This window comes from Leuresthes tenuis, unplaced genomic scaffold, assembly GCF_036924035.1.
Source record: "Leuresthes tenuis unplaced genomic scaffold, fLeuTen1.0.hap1 SCAF_24, whole genome shotgun sequence".
In the NCBI taxonomy this organism is placed as follows: Eukaryota; Metazoa; Chordata; class Actinopteri; order Atheriniformes; family Atherinopsidae; genus Leuresthes; species Leuresthes tenuis.
Window position 1 is genome coordinate 25,054,907 of NW_027325378.1, and position 23,373 is coordinate 25,078,279.

General features: G+C 40.9%; 1 protein-coding gene across 1 annotated transcript in view; it reads left to right on the plus strand.

The window, feature by feature from the left end:
• rsu1 (Ras suppressor protein 1) overlaps nt 1-23,373 on the plus strand; it is a 66,548-nt gene that overhangs the window by 14,080 nt on the left and 29,095 nt on the right. Inside the window, exon 8 of the mRNA XM_072378898.1 lies at nt 11,440-11,572. Within this exon, the coding sequence (XP_072234999.1) occupies nt 11,440-11,572 (133 nt within the window). The remainder of the gene's footprint in view (nt 1-11,439; nt 11,573-23,373) is intronic.

Here is a 23,373-nt window from a genome sequence, read left to right on the forward strand (position 1 = left end):
AATCGGCCAGCACTGGCAAGGTTATTTGAAACTATTAGATAAGGGCCAGTTTGTTTGTAAAAGAATATTGAAATGTGCTTTCGAATTTAACAGTAAGTACAATTCCATCAGCTATGTTAATGTAAAGCTCACTGAACCTCACATTATGTGATCTGAAGAGTTGTAAACCTGAGTGATTTGAAATATGATACAATATTTATATAGTTTATATACTTTATATATATATATATATTTTTTTTTTTCTTAAGCCTATGCATGCACCAAGAGAACATTATCTCTTAATGACACTATTTCATTCATGTCTTGATGTTGGAAAGGTCCCCAAAAAGATACTGATAGTAATATATTAATATTGATAGAAATTTAAAACTGGAATTAACTCATATCTTATGAAACAAATAAATCTTTTCAAATTTACAGAGCTTTCCATAACTCTTCAGAGTTCCATAAAATTTTACATCTCACATCATGAAAACTTTATTTAATTTCTGGAAACACAGAAACTCAAGTCACATGTCAGCACAACATTCGATTACATGACAGGATATTGAGATCTGCAGAAGGACATATGCATGTCTCTTGCCCAGCTTGCATATAGCCAGATGTCAGCTGAACTCACTCTCTAAAGTAATTTGCACTGACAATATTTTGTACACTGACAAAACTTGTATTCAAGCCAGGTTAGCACAGTTTCATTCAACATATTGTGTTGTAACTTACAAAACTCTTACAAAAAGGTCACATTTGCGTTACCTTTTCCTCTATTTCTCACACGCACTTATGTGACACCATGTTGGTGTCATATAAGTAGCCACTACCCCTGATCTACTCAATAAAACCCCCTTAGACTACTTGCCCGCTCTGTTTTCTGGCCAGATATCTGCTGAGGACAGAGGTTGCACAGCTCCTTCTCCTCCAGCTCCTTCCCTTCCTCCATGCCATTGGTGACATCTACATGCAACAGTGGTTGTTGTACAACCAAATGAAGCCTTTTGGGGCGGCTGTAGCTCAGGAGGAAGAGCAGTCACCCACCAATCAGAAGGTCGGTGGTTCGACTCTGGCTTCCCCAGAATACGTCCTTGGGCAAGACACTGAACCCCACGTTGCCCCCCCAGTGTATCATTGGGGGTATGAATGTGTGTATGAATGATTAGAAAAGCACGTAGTTATGAATCTTAAGACGTGCTGTATGAATGTGTGTGAGTGGGGTGAATGTGGCATGTAGTGAAGCGCTTTGAGTGGTCAGCTAGACTAGAAAAGCGCTATACAAGTACAAGTCCATTTACCATTTACCAAATGCACCTTTCATTTGTATCATAAGATTTATTAACTTGTGTTGTGAAAATTATGGGCTTCTTATTTGATTTATATATTGATTGCATGTGTATGTGTGTATATATATATATATATGACACATTGTCTTTATATATGTTTGTAATAATCAGAGATTATTAAAAATAATCTGCCTGTGTAATTCCGTCTATGAAATACAAACAAAAAACACTGAAATGGGTTTGTCATTATTGATTCTTCTGTTTACATAATGCAATGAGGCAGAAGGTATGCACTGAAAATGTGTGCTTAAGTAACTCGGGTGTTTTTCTTTTATTACTTTTTGGATCTCTGAAAGCAGAACTAAAGAATAATTATAGTTTTTTTTTTTTATATTCTGCTTTCCAACTTGTTTGGCCATTTTTGGAAGAGGTGGCCCGATGTGACTGGTAGCATTAGGTCACTAATAATGTCAACAGAGGAGGGGACACTGAGTGAAGCACCAATGCACCAGCAGAGCATTCTGGGATTTGTAGTATTAGCGGTGCATGCGCTGTCTACCGGCAGGCCAGCTCTAGTAGGCATTTGGTATCATCTCGTGGGCCAAATATAATTAAAGCTGCAAGCAGCGTTGATCGGGTCCGCGCAAGTCGGGGTAGGCGTTGGACGCCGGCTGACATGCATCGCACAGCACAGCTGTCCGTCAAGTGTGGAGCAGGCTGTGAGAATCCCATGCATATGAAGACATCATCAGCAGGGTTTTTGAAAATTCGTAAGGGCTGCCACTGAGCCATTTAGCTCCAGCCACACACTCTATTCCTTACATATGTAAGATGTCCTCAGCGTGGACGTGTGTGCCAAGTTTCATGACCTTGCAGTGATGATATGGCTTTCAACCCACAAACGTTATCACACCATGTTAGGCGCCTCGCCACGGACACACCATTTAGACTTTGGAAAATTTTATCACAAGTTTTAATCCCCCATGGCTGAAGAGTAACCAGACCAAGTTTGAAGCCATTACTATGGCTCACCTATCCAACCACCATTAGGTGGCGCTATAGGTGAGTGTCAGTATGCGCATATGTACACAGTCAGGGCAGAGTCCTGGGCAAGCCTATGAAGTTTGGTGAAGATCGGACAATGTATGGAGAAGTTATGAGTAATTTTGTTTTTTGTGGCGAGCCGTAGCAAGTCGTCAAAGTTTGAGGGTCTGCCACAGACACACCTTTCACACTTTGGAAAAGTTGATCACAACTTTTAATCCCCCATGGCCATAGAGTAACCACACCAAGTTTAAAGCTGTTAACATTAAATATGTATTAGGAGTTAAGTCATATGCGAGGTGTGGAAACAGGCAAAACGGCAACAATTTGCATCTTCCACCCAAAATCGCTGACTTCCTGTGGACCTGGCAACATGATGTCAGGAGGCTTTTTGTGCGTGTGTACTGAATTTCGCCTGCCTATGCAAAACTAAGCCCAATGGCAGGGGTATTTAGAAAATTTGTATGGGGCACTACAGAGCTATTTTGCTCCGGCCACACACGATATTCTTTACATACATATGAGGTCCTCAGCGTGGACGTTTGTGCCAAGTTTCATGACCTTGAGATGATGATATGGCTATCAAACCACAAACACCATAACACAGCCTTCGCCGCCCTTCCACGGACACAGCCTTCAGACTTTGGAAAGGTTGATCACAACTACATATAGTTGCTATAGTTGAATGTCAGTATGCATATATGTACGCAGTCAGGGCAGAGTCCCCGGCAAGCCTATGAAGTTTGGTGAAGATTGGAAAATTTATGCAAAAGTTATGAGTGACTTTGTGCTTTGTAGGGAATAGAAGCGAATCGTCGAAATTTGAGGGTCTGCCACAGACACACCTTTCAGATTTTGGAAAAGTTGATCTCAACTTTTAATCCCCCATGGCTGAAGAGTAAGTACACAAAGTTTAAAGCCGTTAACATTAAATCTTAAGGAAGAATTTGATCATATGCGAGGTATGGGTGTGGAAACAGAGTGACGTTTCCAACCACCAGCAGGTGGCGCTATAGCTGAGTGTCAGTATGCGCATATGTATGCAGTCAGGGAAGAGTCCCCGGCAATCCTATGACATTTGGTGAAGAATGGACAATGTATGCAAATGAGTGACTTTGCGTTTAGTGGCAAGTCGTCAAATTTTGAGGTGTTGCCACAGCCACACCCTTTAAGGTTTGAGAAAGCTTTGCAAGATTTTTTTTATTCCCTATGGCTTAAGAGTAACCTGGCCAAGTTTCAAGCAGTTAGCATTTAGTGTGTAGGATGAGTTCATATGCGAGGTGTGGAAATGGGAAAAAAATGGTGCTGCTCGGGCCCTAATAGTAATAGTAATAATAATATTAATAATGCCTTCAGGAACAATAAGGCCTTCACAGTTCACTACTCGGACCCTAACTAGGGCTGCAAGCAGCACTGACCGGGCCCTTGCACCCCTGTGCATGTCGGGGTATGCGCTGGACTTCGTCTGATACGCACCACACAGCACAGCCAGCCATCAAGTATAGAGCAGGATGTTAGAATCTCAGTCTGGCGTAGTACCGCCAGACGTAAAAAGTGACGTTTATGGCCACCAGCAAGTGGCGCTATAAGCATGTGTAAGTATTGTCATATATGGGTGATTCTCACGAAATTGCTTTTTGACGTGTCTGTAAGGATTTGATAGACTAAACTACTAAAACAATCAAACTTTTGTATTATATCTAAAACTATGGTATGTACTAATTGTAGGACTACTGTTGTCATTGCATTTGATGGATTACTCTATATTTTATGACAACATTTCAACCTTAAAATTCATTACCGTAACGTGTCCGGGCTTTTATTTTTTATCTTCAACCCAAAATTATCACAATACATCCCCATAATTTAATATACATATAAACAGAAAAAATGGTTGGGGTTATACCCTTTAACTAGCAGTGTTATCATTTTGGGCCAAGTATTTGTGAATAATTATTTTCTGGGCCAAATACATGTGTCCGGAGCATGAACAATTCATTTCCGTAACAATGGTATTTGGCTCCATTAAAATCCCTGTGTTCCAATAAATAGTTTTTTTTTTTTTTTTATCACATGATGCCTTGTGTGGAAGAGAAGTTTCAAAATGGCTACTAGGTAAGATCATCTTTCAAGTTCTTCCAGTAGATATTTAAAAAATTGTAATTATATACACCCTTTGGCACACTACTACTGTTCTTTACCGTAACAGGGTATATTTAAAATAGTTTGGTAGATAATTATTTTATATTCTGTGGAAAAGTAACTTATATAGAGCCAAACTGTTAGTGAAAATATTTCTTCCCAGTCATGCTAGCTATGCTAATTAATGCAATCAACATGGAACTGCCATTCATTACCGTAACGCTCTGTATTCATTACCGTAACGTATGCAAGGCTGTTACGGTAATGAAATGAAGTGTTACGGTAATGAATTATGTATGTAGAATCAGGGCTACAAATTTTGTTGTTCGTTATCTAGGGGTTATACTGTACTGTAGCAGCATTCCTTCTCATATCTACTAACTACCTAGCTAGCTGTAGCCATTTTAGCTAATAAAATTTTTTTTCCTTTAAAAATTCATAAAAAATTACAGGGTCCCTTAATTAACATTAGTTAGTACATTATTAAGCATTAATTAACTGTTTACAGATATATTAGCAATTCCATCCATCCATCATCTATCCAGGGATTGGGTCGCGGGGGCAGCAGCTTTAACAGAGAAACCCAGACGTCTCTTTCCCTGGCCACTTCCTCAAGCTCTTCCGGGGGGACCCCTAGGCGTTCCCAGGCCAGCCGAGAGACATAGTCTCTCCAACGTGTCCTGGGTCTTCCCCAGGGTCTCCTCCCAGTGGGACGGGCCCGGAACACCTCACCAGGGAGGCGTCCAGGGGGCATCCTAACCAGATGCCCGAGCCACCTCATCTGACTCCTCTCAATGCGGAGGAGCAGCGGTTCTACTCCGAGCCCCTCCCGGATGACTGAGCTTCTCACTCTCTCTCTAAGGGAGAGCCCAGACACACTGCGGAGGAAACCCAATTCGGCTGCTTGTATTCACGATCTCGTTCTTTCGGTCACTACCCACAGCTCGTGACCATAGGAGAGGATGGGAACGTAGATTGACCACAACGATGGGTCGGTGCAGAGCCCGCATCACTGCAGACGCCGCACCGATCCGCCCGTCAATCTCACGCTCCATTCGTCCCTCACTCTTGAACAAGACCCCGAGATACTTGAACTCCTCCACTTGGGGAAGGATCTCATTCCCGACCTGGAGAGAGCATTCCACCCTCTTCCGGCTGAGAACCATAGTCTTGGATTTGGAGGTGCTGATTGTCATCCCAGCCGCTTCACACTCGGCTGCGAATCACTCCAGTGAGAGATGAAGGTCACGGCCCGACGACGCTAACAGAACCAGATCATCCACAAAAAGCAGAGACCCGATTCTGAGGTCGCCAAATCGGACACCCTCAACGCCCTGGCTGCGCCTCGAAATTCTGTCCATAAAAGTTAGGAACAGAATCGGTGACAAAGGGCAGCCCTGACGGAGTCCAACCTTCACCAGAAACGTATCCGACTTACTGCCGACAATGCGGACCAAACTCTGACACCGGTCATACAGAGACCAAACGGCCCCTATCAAGGGGTCCGGCACTCCATATTCCCGGAGCACCCCCCACAGGACTCCCCGAGGGACACGGTCGAACGCTTTCTCCAAGTCCACAAAACACATGTAGACCGGTTGGGCGAACTCCTATTAGCAATTACTAGTACTAAATATTCGCAATTATTGTGTGTATTACTTAAGAAACACAAGGGACCCTTATTGTAACCGGGGGCTCACACCAAAAGCGGCGTGAGCGGCCAGCTGCCATTCATTTTCAATGTAAGCTGGCGTCGATGAGCGGCCGGCGTTGTGAGTGGCGCGTTGTGAGCTTCAAAAGTTGAGAAAGGCTCAACTTTATGCAAATGAGCAGTGACGCGACAATTGGGACCGATCTGGATTCCGAAGGTGGAAAAAAAAAAACGGAATACGGCAGAGCGCAAACACAAAGAAACACTAAGAAGGCTGCCCGGAGTACGATCCATGGTGAAAGAGGGAATCAATGTATGGATGGCTTATTATCTGCTAGTTGCTATACATATAAGCCCCGCCCCTTTGGCCGCTTCCGGCTTCTCTGACCGCTTCCGGCAGCAGAAGAAGCAGAAGCGGCAGGTTATGAGCGTTGTGAGCGACCACAGCCGCTCACGACGCTTTTGGTGTGAGCCCTCAGTAAAGTGTTACCATATTAGAAATATACTTGTGTCAAGACCAGCGGTATTCTATAATGTTGTATAAGGGTTAGGGTTAGAGATTTGGGCAAAACATGTATAAAGGAGGGTTGAAAAGTTATTGTTTGATTATTGTATTTGATTATTGTATTGTATTGATTCTTATTCGTATTGATTGTGGTTACACTAAACCTTATGAATTGCTCTTGATTCATTGTTTTATTGTAAAGTCATGCTTAATTTCTCATTACCTAAGACAACCTAATCATTCAGTAATTCTAATGTAGCCTTGCATGAACAATAGGGCTTTCTCAGTTCACTGCTCAGGCCCTAATAATTAAAGCTGCACGCAGCGTTGATTGGGCCCGAGCACGTGCGCACGTTGGGGTATGCGCTGGACTCCGTCCAATGCTCACAGCACAGCCTTCCGTCAAGTGTAGAACAGGATGTGAGAATCCCAGTCAGGCTTAGTACTGCCGGATGTAAAAAGTGACATTTATAACTACCGGCAGGTGGCGCTATACGTAAGTTTGGTCATATGTATGCGTTGTGGCGTGGTTTGGAGCAAGTTTCTCAAACAATAATAATAATAACGCCTTCAGGAACAATAGGGCCTTCGCAGTTCACTGCTCGGGCCCTAATTACACTGCGGATCAGATTTGGCCCGCGGGCCTGAGTTTGATATCTATGTTATAGAGGCTTTGTAGCCTCTCATAGGTGCTGTTCTGATGTGTTTCCACATCCATGATCTGCATCTGCTGAAGTTGCCCCAATACTGTGGTGTTTGTTTAAAAGTCAGCAACAATTTTCTGCCCAACTTAGAGTTTTGGAAGTGGTTACCATATTTCACGCTGCATCTGTCACCAAGTATGTCACCTTCTCACAAATTCCCCATTCGTTCATAAACTCCTGTCCAACAGCTGTAATAGTTTCCGCTGTATGACTGTTGGGAAAGGACAAGACCCCCAGTAGGGTGTTGGACAGCACTAACAAAGTGGCAAGTAACAACAAGAGATGTATCCATATGAATGGAGATCCACACATCTGCTTTGAGACTGACACTGTCAGTGGTCAGTAAAGCAGCCTTTGCTCTCCACATATTTCCTCAGGGGATGTTTTATGTGGGATCTAGTTTTGCGACAAGTGCTCTGAACCCAGTATCACTCACCACAGTAAAAGGCTGAGAATCCTTCACTGTCAAGTGATGTGTTTCACACGTTGTTTTTATGCAATGAGGGGGGGGGGTTATTCCTGTAGAGGTTTTCACCCAGTTTTCCAATAACATCTTTCCAGAATGGAAAAGCAAAAGGGCATTCCCACATTGAGTGTAAGAAGGTCCTTTCCTCTGCATTACTTACAACACAAGTTGTTCTGTATCAAGCCCATTCTACAGAGCCTTACTGGCATATCATAGTACTTGTGAATAATTTTATAATGTGTGAATTTACCCCGAACGTCCCTGCTGGACCATCCTGTATTTCATTTATTGATTTCCATCTGTCTAGGTCATTCTTTATTTTCTGAAGCAATTAATCATATTAAGTTGTAACATTATTAATTTCAGCTGTCAGTTTTATCCCAAGATACTTCATCCCCATTGATATCCATTTAAATTGGAGTTTATTGATTTTATAGCCAGAAATTTGTTTAAAAAAAAAAAGCAATACGAGATACAATAAGCATTACGAGAGCAATCCTGCATCCCACAATAGATTCAATCATACGTTTAGAAATTAGAAAATAATCAAATTTTTAGTGGGATTTATGCTTATTAGAGTAAAAAGTGTTTTCTTTTTCTCTCGAGTTAATTAATCTCCAGATGTCCACTAAGCCTAAGTTTTTCATGAGTAATTGTATTGCGTGTCTATCCTTCGGTATAATTTTACTAGGTTGTTCTATCTAGGACATTATCCTGGATTTAGTTGAAGTCTCCTCCCATCACTGTATGCCCATAGACAATTCCCCACTAATAATTTGTTCGCTTTATGAAAACAATTAGCATCCTCCAAGTTGGGAGTGTATATATTGCATGGATTTGACTTAATTCCGTTAACTATGGTCTCCACACATGTAAGAATCACTACCCCAGGCTTCATACTGTTGAATGAGCTATAGAAAATCTGGCCAACCTAATCTCTTTTAAGTTTAATCACCTCTGAGTCGACCAGGTGGGTCTCTTGGATAAATGCCACATTCGTCTTTTTAGATAGCATAAACATTTCCTTCTCTTTACCAGGTCTTTTACTTTTAAGTTGATATTCCATAAAAGTATCCTAACACACTTAGCTATTTGCCATATTTTGTTTTACCTATAGGAACCCTAAACAGTAGGAGTCAATTAGATCTAATCCAATCAGGAAAATGTTTCCGTGCTGACCATCTTAAACCTTTATTAATTCCCCTCCCTGTGAACCAAGCTCTTACACACATTATTAACCAAGTATAACAAAAAAAATAACCAACTCTGAAACCATAACAAAACATGAACGATAGAAAAAAATCTCTCTCATCACATCCCACTTCTCACTATACATTGAGAAGAACCCTCCCTTTACTGGTCCTTGTGGCGCTTCCAAGAAATGCCCCTCAAAACCTCCCCAGTCCCTTTTTGCTCACGTCCCACATTTTACACTACATTTTGATGTGCAGCACCCTGTTACCCCAGCTTTTGTTCTTGTTAGTCAGGTAGATAAAATAAATGTTGTTGCTTCATAGCTCAGAAAAAAAGAAAATGAATAGACATAAATACAATAGAAAATAGTGCCCAACCAGTGCTATGGATGCATGTCTTTTCATTTAGCTATGACATGCTTTCAACAAGAATGACCACAGTCTTAACCATAATAGAGGGGTAAAAAAAAATAATCACCTCATCTTATAAAGAAGAGGCAAACTTACTGTGGTAAGTCTCCAAATCAAAGTTATTATATATCAAAGCCTATTAATTATCGTTAGCTCCCATCTAATTATGTGTCCAGCAAGTGTTTATCTAAAGTTAGAAAAAAAAAAAAAAAAGTTCACTGCCATGTCTGTAGTATCTATTTCTTACTCTTCCCACTGGTTATGGCATTTGTAATAACGGATTTTGTCCACCTTTCAATATTGCCAAGGTTACATCACTCTGGTTCTGCTTCTTTTGTGATGGGCTCCATGGCTTTCCAACGATCCTCCAAGCTCACCTTGCATCCTTACCATGATAAGTGCATCACTGCCAAATAAGCCAATGTGAAGCAGACATCCATCTCATGAAGCTTCTTCCTGATATCGGAACATTTTCGTCTCTTCTCCACCACCTCCTTGGTCATGTTTAGGAAGAACGAAATGTTGTTGCCTCGCGACTTCATCTCCCTCTCCTCCCAATATCTTGCTCGCCGCGTTCAACACTCGCTTCCACTCCAGATAGCAGTGGAAGCACGTGATAGGTCTTGGTGGCTGGCCCTCGTTGGGCATCAGCGCTAGGGAGCGGATGATCCATCTCACATATTCCCACAGCGCACCGCTCTCCAGTTTCTCCTTTAGACCAACCAAGCAAATGTTGAGACGTCTGACTTTATTAGCAGCATCCTGCACGTCTCTCTGCAGCTTTTTGTATTGTTTGGCTCACTCTTTTACTTCTTTTGAAAGCCATGCGTTCTCCACCTCCAAGTCAATAGTTCCTAATTGCTCAAATTTGTAGTTAAAGTATAGTATCCTTAGAGTGCAGTGCTAAAGAGAACAACAACATGGGCACCACAGCTTTCTGAGCCTTCTGATAATTTGTCTGTTGTTACAAACCATCTAAAAATCTAACTAATTTTAGAATACAGGTTTCTAGTGCATAGCATACTTTATTTGGTCATTTTCATACGTTAATGAAAGCATATTAGCCAGCAGAGGCCTAGTGAATGCTTTAGCCTCACACTTAATATCACACTTGCTCAAGGTAATGTCAACTTCAAAGCATCCATCTACAACAACATGCCACTCATCCAAAAGAAACTAAGAGATGAGAGCTGTAGTTATGTGACAATATCTGTTGTGTGACCACCACCTCAGATTAAATCATACTTAATTGCAGTGAGGGACATAGGTGATGACAGAATCGGTGTGCTGTGCTGTCTGCACAAAGGCCAAACGAGAAGTTTACTCGCATACGATGTGTTCTCCTCTGGCTTTCTACTGTATAAAGTACTATTACAACTTTCAGATTCAACTAGCAAGCCTCACACTTTTTTCTCTCCTTCACAGCTGTCTTATGAAATATTCCACACTGGTTTTTGTTAGCTTCTGTCAGGCTGTCTGATGTGGGAATGTTGCTGCATAGCCCTGCACATAAGTGCTTATACGTCTGCAATTGTCCTGATGCAGTTTCATTAGTTGCATATACAGTATTTATGCTCATGACTTGTGCAGAAAACACTGAAAAGTCTGTGGCTTCTGCCCCATTGTTCATCCTTTCAGTTTCACGCGTTCATTGTTGAACTTTATACAATGTTGTGAGAGAGCTGTGTTCATTTAATATTTGTCAGCAGAAAACTGCTAACTGCTTCTAAATTCATGAAAAATAAGAATAAGCTCATTTTAATGTATTCATACACAACACTGGTGCAGAGTGATACACATTATCCAAGGGCTTATGAGTCATAGCGTATAATTTTGAGAATATGTAAAAATAGTGACTCCTAAACTTTTGGTACAGTTAAACATTCTTAAAGTAGAGCTAAAACTTCAATCATATGTTCAAAGTCACGATAGTTTTCATATGGTGGCAAAACGAAGAAAATTGTGTCACTCTCACTGGAACATGAATGAGATGAATGCTAAACAGAAAGGCTTGTTCAGTGCTGTGTCTCTTTTTCTCCTTGTTGACAGGTAATCTGGATCTGACTGGTCCTAAGCAAGTGTTCAAAGCAGAGAATAATCCATGGGTAACGCCCATTGCAGACCAGTTTCAACTAGGTGTCTCCCATGTTTTTGAATATGTTCGCTCAGAGACCTATAAGTAGTAAGTACTAACATATACACACAGCAATATATTTCCATTTAGCATCTACATTTACTTACTCACACACCTGACAACTGTAGGTTTCTTCCCTCAAAACAGTTTTTTTAACCCTGTAAATTCAATTAAATAACAGAAATGTGTGCTTCAGGGTTGGACTCCAAAGCACAAATCATTCATTAGTTCAATTTAGTTTGTGTTTAAGACAGAATTTTGAAAAAAAAAATGTATCGAGGTCTTCTATCCATCCATTTTCTATAGCCGCCTAATCCAATTCAGGGTCGCGGGGGGGCTATGGCATATTACAACTGTCATACGCAAGAGGCAGAGTACACCCTTGACAGGTCATAACAAGAATGCGATTTTGATTATTCAGTGTTTTTGGAGTTTTCCTGTACGTGTATTTGTATGCCAGAGCACAAAAATATAAATCCAAAGACTGCTGTCTAGCATAGTGCTCTGTGAAGCAGAAGGTTGCTATTATTTATTTTTTCCAAAGACCATGAGATGCTGACAATGCTTTGCGTGAAAGCTTTAAACTGCTGTTCTGATCCCTCAACTGGGTGACCGTGTGAGAGACAAAAAGGTCCTTTCTCTTTTGTAATTTCCTTACACTATGCTTGCATTATTGCTTAGGTTTTATAGGTATGTAGCAGCAGAAATTACATTTTTGAGAAGAAAATACAAATTGTAGCCATCATTACTTTTTGCAGTCATGCACTAACGCTGTTTGTTATGCATTTTTATTTAGACATTTTGATAAATCCATTGAATTAATAATTAATGCTCAGAATGGATTCCAAAAACAATAGCCAAAATCCCCAAACACCTGTCTGACACTTTCAGTCCACACCATAAAGTAACTGACCATTTACTTTACCTCTTGTCTTATACTGAGCAGCCCACAACTGCAAAGTCAGAATATTTCTGGAGATGACAGGACTCTGATTTCTACTGGAAGCTTCAAGTAACATGGGAAGGGTGAAAGAAATGCCTCTTGTAATATGACACTCTAATCTGACCATTCTGAAGGGTACTCCGGGTGATTTCCTGCAGCCATTTGACAACCATTGCACCAAAGAGTGGTTGTGACACAGAAACTGAAGAATAAGGTGGAAACAATCCACAAGCTAATGGGTTACTGTGTATGTATATGTATGTGTGTGTATATATATATATATATATATATATATATATATATATATATATATATATATATATACATACATACATGTGTGTGTTTATTAGGATTTTAGATACTGAGCTGTTGCAAGTTGCTAATGGCTATTCATGCTGCCCATCCTATTGGGATAACCTTGAAATGTTGACATCTAATTATATGAGGTTATATTACTCGTGTGCTCCTCAGTTCTGAAGTCTGCAAGAAACTTAGTAAGCTCTCCATATATGTGATATAGCAGTTTTTTAGACTTTAGTATCACTGAAGATACTGAAGAGATCATCTTCATTTGCCAGTTTCTCAATTTGCATTTTGCTACATATCATAAATTGTCTATGATCTGTGAGAATATTGGAATAGTTTTACTATGATGTAGTATGACATGATCAAATGACTGCCCATCCTACTTTGAGCTATCGATTCGTCACATGGTGAAACCATCCTTTTAGTATAAGATGCAATTGCCCTTCTCACCGCAGTAATAGGGCTTCTAAGGATAGTACTTCGTCTGTCCATCTGTATCATTCAGTTACTCTCATACCCCTTCTTTTGTATGCGCCCATGTACCCAGTGGCCACAGCCCCCTTGATACTGGGCTAAATAGAAATAGAAATAGAATTGAATAGAATAGAAAAATACTTTATTCATCCCCCAGTGGGGAAAATTCAAATTTGTCAAATAGCTCAATTTTTTTTTAAAAATTTATAAATATTTACAATGATTGTATATTAGACAACGACAACAACAATACTATTACTACTACTACTACTAATAATGATAATCCATAATAATAATCCAAGACAAAGGACCTCCTGAACCTCTCAATGCTGCAGCGCAGTAAGATGAGCCTCTCACAGCAGCTGCTCCTCTGTCCTGCCAGGATGCTGTGGAGAGGATGTTTGTTATTCTCCAAAACAGAATATAATTTCCTCCTCATCCGTTGCTCTGAGAGGGTCTAGCCTTCTGCCTACAACAGCTTTTTTTCACCAGTTTGTCCACGCGCCTACAGTTTTTCCCTGTAGTGCAACTCCCCCAGCAGACAACAGCATAGAACAGTGCACTCTCAATGATAGTGTGATAAAACATGCATATCATATCACTACAGACATTGAAGGACCTGAGCCATCTCAGGAAGAAGAGACGACCCTGGTCCCTCCAGTATACTGCTTCTATGTTGGCAGACCACTCCAGTTTATTATCCAGCATCACCCCCAGGTATTTGCAGGTATGAACAGTCACTATCTCACCTCCATCAATGCAGATGACTGGTATGGAGTCTTAGATCTCTTGAAGTCCACCACCAGCTCTTTGGTCTTGGTAGTGTTCAGGAGCAAACGGTTATTTTTGGTCCAGCCATAGGACTCCACAAGGCCCTATACTCCTTCTCCTGTCCACTGCGCACGCATGTCATAATAGCCGTATCATCAGCTGGGCTCAGGATGCCTGATTCTGGAAGCTGCTGCAGAAGTGGATGTGCAGCTGGGCTCAGGAGGCCTAGTGGTGGAAGCTGCCGAATAGGTGGAGGTACAGCTGGACAGAAGAAGCCTGTTGGTGAGAGTTGTTGCAGAGGTGGAGGTGGAGTCAGGCGAAGGAGGAGTCAGGCGCAGGAGGAGGCATGGTGACGCGAGTTGCCATTGAGGTGGAAGTACAGCTGGGTAGTGGAAGCAGTATAGAGGACGCAGCTGTGGGGGTAGTGGAAGCAGCAGCAGAGGTGGAAAAAGCCACACCATCAAACCTGTTGAAATATTGGTTAAAAGTATTGACTCTGTCCACATCACCTTCCACAGACCGAGTTTTTCGGTCTGTATCCAGTGATGGTCCTCATGCCCCTCCACACCTCCTTGGTGTTATTGTTGTCCAGCTGTCTCTCTACGTTTTTCTTTTACTCCACCTTAGCTTGACGAAGTGTCTTTTTAAGCTCCTGTTGTACATTCCTCCGCCTTTCTCCATCCCCATTCTGGAATGCCCTCTTTTTCTGGTTCAAGAGGTCTTTGATGTCACTAGTGATCCATGGTTCATTATTTGGATAGCACCTTACAGTCCTCACTGGAATCACAGCGTCCCTACAGAAGTTAATGTAGTCAGAGATGGTGTTGACCCTCCTGTCCATGTCAATGTCCATTTCTTCTTCTTCCAGCAGTACAGCCCAGTCTGTGACATCAAAGCAGTCTCTCAATGCGTCACTAACCTCTGGTGACCACTTCCTGAAAGATCTGGTAGTAACAGGAAGTCTTTGTACACAAGGTCTGTATGTGGGTTGTAGGTAGACCATACTGTGATCAGATGTACCCAGTGGTGGAAGAGACACTGCCCTGTAAGCCTCCTTCACGTTAACATCTTTCTGCACTTCCTTCTATGCCTGCACCCTATCTCTACTCTGTCACCTCTGACAGAGTCGGACTAGTGGGTTTCTTCTATGTAGTTTATTGTTAGCTTTTTGTATGGCTTGTTATATCTTGATTTGTAAGTCGCTTTGGATAAAAGCGTCTGCTAAATACATAAACATAAACATAACATAAAACAGATCTAATGTCCTTTCTCCACGTGTTGGACAGTCCACATACTGTAGAAGTATGTCAGACAGGAAAATAGAGAGACGTGGTTGAAATCCCTTGTGATTGCAATGAATGCCTCAGGATGCTGGATCTGTATCCTAGCAATGGAAAGTGGACTCAGACAGACAGATCAAACTGCTTTCCTTATACAGCCGTTGGTTCCGCACAGGCGCTTGGCTCACTGGCTCATCACACTTGTTTGGTAGCGAGTTAGCTTTTCCCATAATCACAGAGGGCAGAAAAGGCTTGTACCTCCACCTCCTGTTGTGTCTCTTTGTCTTTCGTTTTGCTCCAGCTCGGTCAGAATTGGATGTTTAATTCCACGTTCCGGTGCATAGCAACCGAGCAATCTTATATGCTTATACACGGCCAGTCTTCTGCTTTTGCTTCGTCTTACAAATTGTCCTTTGAAAGAAATGTAAGCATTCTGGAAAAAAAGTTTTCTTCTGCTTTTTTCCCCATGCAGCTGTTTTTCATGTTGGTATATATAGATAAGATAGATGGATACTTTATTGATCCCGAAGGAAATTCAGGCATCCAGTAGCAAAAAAGTAACATAACATACATTCAACATACATTAGGATCTATACAAAAACTAAGAAGTAACTGTTGAAATAAAATGTTTTGTAGAACTATAAATGTTTTTGTAGAACTATAAATGTTTTGTACAACTATGAATTATTTACAAATATAAAGTGACTGTAGAACTAGCAGAAGTACCATTACTGAGAGCTGTTGTACAGCGTGATGGCCAGAGGGACAAAAGAGTTCTTGAGTCTGTTGGTGGAGCAGGATTGAGACTGCAGTTTGCCACTGAACACACTCCTCTGCCTGATGAAGGTGTTGTGCAGAGGGTGGTGGGTGTTGTCCAATATGGACAGCAGTTTGTCAAGAGAACTCTCTTTCACTGTCACCAGAGTCTAGCTCTGTGCCCCATCACTGAGCCAGCTCTCCTCACCAGTCTGTCGAGTCAATCTTCTTGCTGCTACCTCCCCAGCAAACCACAGCGTAGAAGAGAATGCTGGCCACCACTGACTGGTAAAACATCTGCAGCAGTTTTTTGCAGATGTTGAAGGACCCCAACTTTCTCAGGAAATACAGATGGCTCTGTCCTTTCCTGTGAACAGAGTCTATGTTTGCTGTCCAGTCCAATCTGTTGTCCAGCAGGTGGCAGGTCTCACTCCAGTCTGAAACTGAGAGTGTGGAGATTTTGTGGCATGTAAATCTTTTGCAGTGGGCAGGGTTAGCTCTGTGACTTTATCTCAAAAAGCATTGCAATGTAATGATGCAGCCTAATTTACATAGAATTAACTTAATATGAAATGGGCTTCCTTATCAATGACAGAGCTAATGTCATTTGGGTACATTTGATTGGCTCTTTTAAAATTTGTACTGCCTTTAGACGTATGCAGAAATGTAACCCCCACCGTCCTTTAACATGAAATTGTGATTGTGTACAGACTTTGGTTGTTCACAATAATGAAGAGAACTTATTTTTTCCCTTTTCCAGTCATTCATGTTAGCAATAGAAACAAATTAAACATGCCAACTTTTTTTAATAAAGATTATTTTAATTGTTGCTCTAAGACTGCAGCAGCACACATCTATAATTTGGAAACAAATATTGTTCTTCAAATATAAGATATTAAAAGATAAGATTAATAAGAATAAGATTCCCTTTATTCATCCCACAATGGGGAAATTTTCAGTGTTGCGACAGCAAAGTGTACCGAGCAGAGTTGTTAAAAAAATCATCTCTCTCTAGCTCTCTCATATTCTTGCATTTGGTACACCGGCATCTGTGCTGAGAAACAGGAGCACCTGGCAGTCTCACAGGCACTTTCCTTACAGCCACAGTGGATGGAATGTAAAACACTGTCTGGGGCAGGGTTGACATTTAAAGTTTTGTCATCAAAGTGCCACCCATGTCCACCTGGTGATGGAGCACACATTTTTGGCTTGAGTGAGGATCTCATGCCCTTGAGTGAGGATCTCATGAGGCAAGGTACACAATGTCCTGACAAATGGACAACACTTTAAAATGTAAGTCCTCAGCAACAGTCACATAGTGATCCAATGTTGGCTCCTCAGTGGCCCCTATGATCCAGCTCATAAGATTATATAGTTTGAGCAACTGAACAGCGTTTCTGTGCTTCATTGATATTTAAATCTTCTGATGTGGGAGGCCATGGACAAGACATGCCAGGACAGTCATTAATCAATCTTTTCAAAAACAGTGCTGCTGCATACAATGTCCTTACGTCGCCTGGCGTGTTGACACTCTCAGCTGCTGTTGGAATCTTGTCAGGCTCGCTTTCCGTCTGACGCAGGTCACTGGACTGGGTGGTTTCGGTACCTGATGAGCATGGAAGCATGTCTACAAGCTTGTCAGTGGACATTGTTCCAGCAAACACCATCTCACTGATGGTCCTTTTAGTGGGAGGGTAAAAAACAAGCTGGAGTAAATTCAGTAAATCTTGCCTAAAACACACAATAAAAAAAGAAGTTGGACATTACTGAACTGCCTTGCTACAGGGTATAATCACTTCCATAAATACACACTGAAAGTAATCAAGCAACTCATTACTAGAGCCTCATAGGACACGTAACACAACACAGGACATCTAAAACAGCACACATCAGCTGCTTTGACAAGCTGAGGCTTTCTATGGATACAAAATGACTAAAAATTGGCACGTGAGCATTATCAAAATCAAATCAAACTTTTTTAGCAAGCACTTTTCATACAATAACATGTAGCACAAAGTGCTTTACAGATTTTAAAAAGAATAGCCCATCAACCCCCCCATCACACCATACACCCCACCCCCATCTCCAACATCCCATCTTCATCACCACATGTACATACACGCACATCCATGTCCATTCAGATTAACGTGTGGCTGAGCAAACACTGGAAAATACACAAAAATTATGAAATGCATAATAAGTAGTAAAACCTTAAAGATTAAAAAGAGGTAAGATAAAAAAGTATTGTTATTAATGAAAAATTAAATATATTAAAGTAAAATCAAATTAAGTAGATAAGTACATAGATACATACTAAGTAAAAGCTTATCACAATGGCTGGCTTTGCACAAGACAAATGCTATAACTTGATACATCTGCATTGAAGTTATCTGTAATTTGTGGCATCATTGCCCTCATTGCACTTCACCATCTCTATGAAGGCCTCCCTCAGATAGGTCATTCGAAGCACCTCTTGGTTGATCATAAGCCTTTGGCGGATGACCTTCTCGCAAAACAACTGGTAACTTGAGACATATGTTGGCTCATTTCTGAAAAAAAACAAAAAACAAATAAGATGAGAGAATATGGTTATGGCTTATATGCACTGTTGTACAATGATAATACACATAACAGAGGAGGAAAGTATAGAATGCTTAATTCACTGTGTGTCCTATTCAAAATAGAATAAAAATTAACTTGCCGTTCTATGTCTCGTGACTCTCGTCTTGCAGGTTGAGTCAAAAAGTGGGTGTACTGTTGGTAACAGCAATGGTGGTACTGCACCTCGAGAGCCATACAATCCTTATCCTTAATATGAAGTAGGATGCTATGATCCTCTTTCAATTCGGCAGCCTCATGCAACTTGCATTGAAATAACAAAGGAGAACTATTACTGGCAACAGCGTGTGTAAGGGGCTTCACTGATGTGATGCATAGTTCTTCTATGTTCTATTCAACTTTATATGGCTATGTTTTATGTTGAGCAATCACACTGTGTTGATAGATAGATAGATTCAGTTTGTGAAAGTATAGGAGGTGGTGTGACAAAACACCACAACTCTGTTTAACTTTCATTACCATCCTCAACACCCCCCACGTGCAAACACACAGCCGAGTAATGCCTTACCTGCTGTTAGAGTTTCGGCTTTTGTTAGATTGACCTTCTGCCGTTTGTCCGCTTTGGTGAGGTACTTGTCCTGCTTTCTAGCAAATTATCAATAGCAGGAAGCACAGAGCCAGAACTCGGACCAGGCAGACTGAACCTGGAGCGAAGTTTTTTGGTTGGACTGGGGTTCGTCGACGGGAGAACTTCACTCTGGGATGCACTCGCCACATCTCTCCTCTCAGCCTCCCGGGCGAACCTCCTGTCAATTTTTGTAGGTATTCCACTGTGTCTGAGAAAACATTTAAATGTTCGCCCTTCACTGACGCTACATGCATATAGCACTGTTTTTTTACCCGTTTTTTTTTTACTTTCAGCACCTTCTTTGCCACTGCTCGTCGTGGAGGACGCCATCTTTTCATCTGTGTTGACGAAAAGCTGAGGCTGTATTGGTCCAGTTTGTCTTTACGTCACGCCGTGCAACTGCCGATAAACCTACGCTCTAATTTTGCGGTGAAAATATCAAGGCGTAGTCATGAAGCTAGTGCAACAGAAACGGCTTCACTACGCGCCTGTTGCGGGGTTACATATGCCGAATGACTTACTTTCTGACAATTGGGAATATGCATATTATAATGGAAGAAAGATCCTGTAGATTTAATTGAGTGGAACGGAATCTTGTTACTGGAGCTCTTTTCTGTGTTCACCTTACGGCCTAAGGAGGAAAATGAAGGAAAAGGTGGGGAAAGTTTAAGTCTTATCTTGACATAGATGGGGAAAGTCAGATCGCTAGCAATTAAAATATAAGAGCTTGGAGTGTTCATGAGAACTGAGCTATAATATCAAGAATGCAGTGTGTTTCACTGAAACATGGCTGTAGAGAGAATACTGGAATGGAAGTCCCAAAAACAAAGTGGAACAAAAGCCAAAGGTTGGCAAAGCAAAACCTTCTTGGCACAGACATTGCTGCACAGTATGAAGTCAATTGTGTATTTATAGAGCAACTCAAGAACAGGCTGCAAATATATGATGAAAGTGATATAACCAGTTGAGAGCTGTACAGACAATTTGTCAAAAGGTTGTGAGAACACATACATACACCTAACAGCAGTCTGTCAAGTAGACAGGTGTTAATTTAGTCACAGTTTGATTTACACCTGACTAAATGTGCTTCACTTGCCAATTGTGTCAAGACACACACACACATCTGTCTACACCCCCGTTTTCTGCCTAGTGAAAGTGTTCATTCAACTTTGAGAACATGCCCTTATTTTTACAAACTTTAGAGTACAAGAAACAAAAAAAAATAGAAATGGTGAAGAACAACAAACAATAAAAACACAATTAGAATCAACATCAAAAGATAAGCTATAACAAAAACAACACAATTAGAAAACATAAACACAAATGAGTGAAGAATCATAAATTAATTATATGCGTTTCAGAGTGTAGGCAGAGGTTTGTGTAACGACAGGATCAATATCATACAAAACAGACTCAGTTAAACGCTTCCGACAAAACAATAGAGGATTAACTCTATTTCTGTATAAACAATGTGCGTTTTTGTCTGTTTACTCATATGCATGTTGATTTGTAATTTTAATTTACGCTTTTGATCCAGCCAGTTACCAAAAGATTTGTACCCTTAGACGCTGTCAGTGTTGTGTTCATTAGGTCTTGTGTGCTATGTAAGTACAGCAGTCCATCACTATATTGTCTGCATACAATGGATATTGCCATTTATCCTAGACACTGTTGTTAATAGAAATTGGGAACATGAAAGGACATAATATTGAACTTTCTTTGCCACTGGTAAAAGCAAAGTGTTTATTTTCCAGTGTCACACACTACTGTCTATGGGCCAACTAGTCCTGAAATTACTTAAGAGAAAAGGAAGAAAGTGGTTTGAAAAGAAAATGTAGGACAGAGTAGTAAAATGTACAATGGTTACAGTGAATAGTGAATACACTGAACTCCTATAAGGACGTCCATCATACTCAAAGTTGTCATCCACGTTGTCAAACTCTGATAAATATCCTGCCATGTTGCACAAAACTATCAGTAGCAAACTACGTGTGAAGTTAGCCCACTGTCACAGAGCACAGAGTAAATAAGCTGTGCTGCAGCAGCGCGCGTTGATGTCATCCCAGTAGACGAGTGTGTAGAAAGCCCTCTATAAGCCCCTCGATAGCCGCCAGTAACAACAACACAACAGCTATGAGCTAACAGTGCAATTCATTCATTCATTCGTCTTAGAGTATTGGTGAAATAAAGACAGATAATGCCTTATTTAGAGGCTGCATCGTCTATGGCCCCGTTCATTCCGTTATATGGATCTCGAAGAATCTAAATATCTTCCTAAGGACGCTGACTTTCACCAAACTGTTCTCGGTGAGAAGATAAACGTATTTCATGCCAGAAACAAGGTCTAGGTTTAAAAATACCACAGTTCCTCTTTAAGTCTACAAAGTGGGCAGCACAATATATTTATCTTTGTCAAAACCAGATACTTGTCATTAACTGTAGTGTTTAGACGTAGTATGTACTTGACACGTGATTTCATGGGAAGAATAATTTGAGCTGATATTAACCAGCAAGCACGTTTACACAACACTAGCAAATTTTATATATATATATATATATATATATATATATATATATAAAAAAAGTAAAAAATAGTTTAGTAAAAAGATTGTTTGGGGGGGGGGTTGTGACTGAAAGGCAGATCATTAAGACGACGTGTCAATTCATGGTTGCATTTAGCTTCTCCAGACTGTTGTAATGTCATCAGACAATCTTTCAAATAACCTAAAAACAATGTCTGTGCAATGAAGCTGACTGTATTTGTATGTAGGTCTCCCACAGAGAAAGTTTGATGTGGCGTACTGTCTTGAATGATTTCACTAAATCTTTTGGTGAGTTGGACTAATGGATCAGTAAATCGTTTCCCCTACCATGAATTTATACTGGGACAAGAACAGTGAAATTAAATGCCAGGTCAAACTCTTGTCGATAGACTGGATTGGGACCAGTTTTCAGTCCAGTAGTGTCATGTTCAAGACTAGCCCACATCTTTTCAATGTGAAAGAAATTTACTCAGTAAAACAACAGCTCTGATAATCCTGTACAGTTTTTATTAGTATTCAGACAAAAAATATGCTTGTGAATCTGTAAAGACCCTTCATCTGTGTCCTGAGTCCACGGTACTTGACACCGAGTCTTATCTCCTCCTGTAGGACAGTCCAGAAACTGTTTAAAGGTAGGTCAAGTACTGCAGAGGGAGATGTGATTGAAGTCTCCGAAGACAAGAATGAATAAGTCCGGGTATCTTACCTGTAGTCTTGCAAACTATGTCACAGGCTGTTCCAGTTCCAGGAATGTAAACAATGGCAATGACTACACTGAACTGCTGCGGCAGATAGTGCGGTCTTAAACTAACTGTTAAGACCTCAATGTGTTTGTTAACAATCTATTCATGGATTGTAGCGAGCCATAGTTACACCATCTGTTAAGGAGCAGAGAAAGCTCCACATATTTCCTCTTACCTCTCGCTTTGGTATCTCTATCCAACTCAGACAGTAAGAGTGAAGATGCTGGATTTACTCTTATCTCTCAACTTTGAACTGGCTGTCAAACCAGCACTGGAATTACTTTGATCAGAAAGGGGTAACGGGTGTTGTCTTACATATTTCACTTTGTCCAGGCAAACATTTCATATATCTGGATTTAATTGGACGTTGACCTCACTCACACAGTCAGGCACACTTTTCAAGCAACAGGGGTACTGCAGAGTGCAGAAACACCTTGCCTCTAAAGTTTAGTTGCCACTAAAGGCATTTACAGAAATCTTTAACACTTGAAGGATGTGCTGAATGTTAGCAACACTGAAGATTCCCATCTATCAGGAGATTTTTGCATCCAGAAGAAAAAAATACTGTTTCTTCTGTCCTTAGTGTTTTGCATACTGCTTTCATGTATTTTCAATGATGCATTGAGTTCTGTAGAATTCATACACAGTCTGATTTCATTCTTGCCCCTCAAGTGTGCTGCCATTGTATAGAAAATATCCAGTTTTTGAGCTCTGTGAGCGTTGGTAGGACATGATTTTGTACATGTGACAGTGAGGTGTGAGGCCAGGTTGACCATAGGCGGTGTAATCAAGAAAGACTTTATTTGTTTAAGGTTTTTTTTTTCACAAGTGGAACTCAGCATAAAG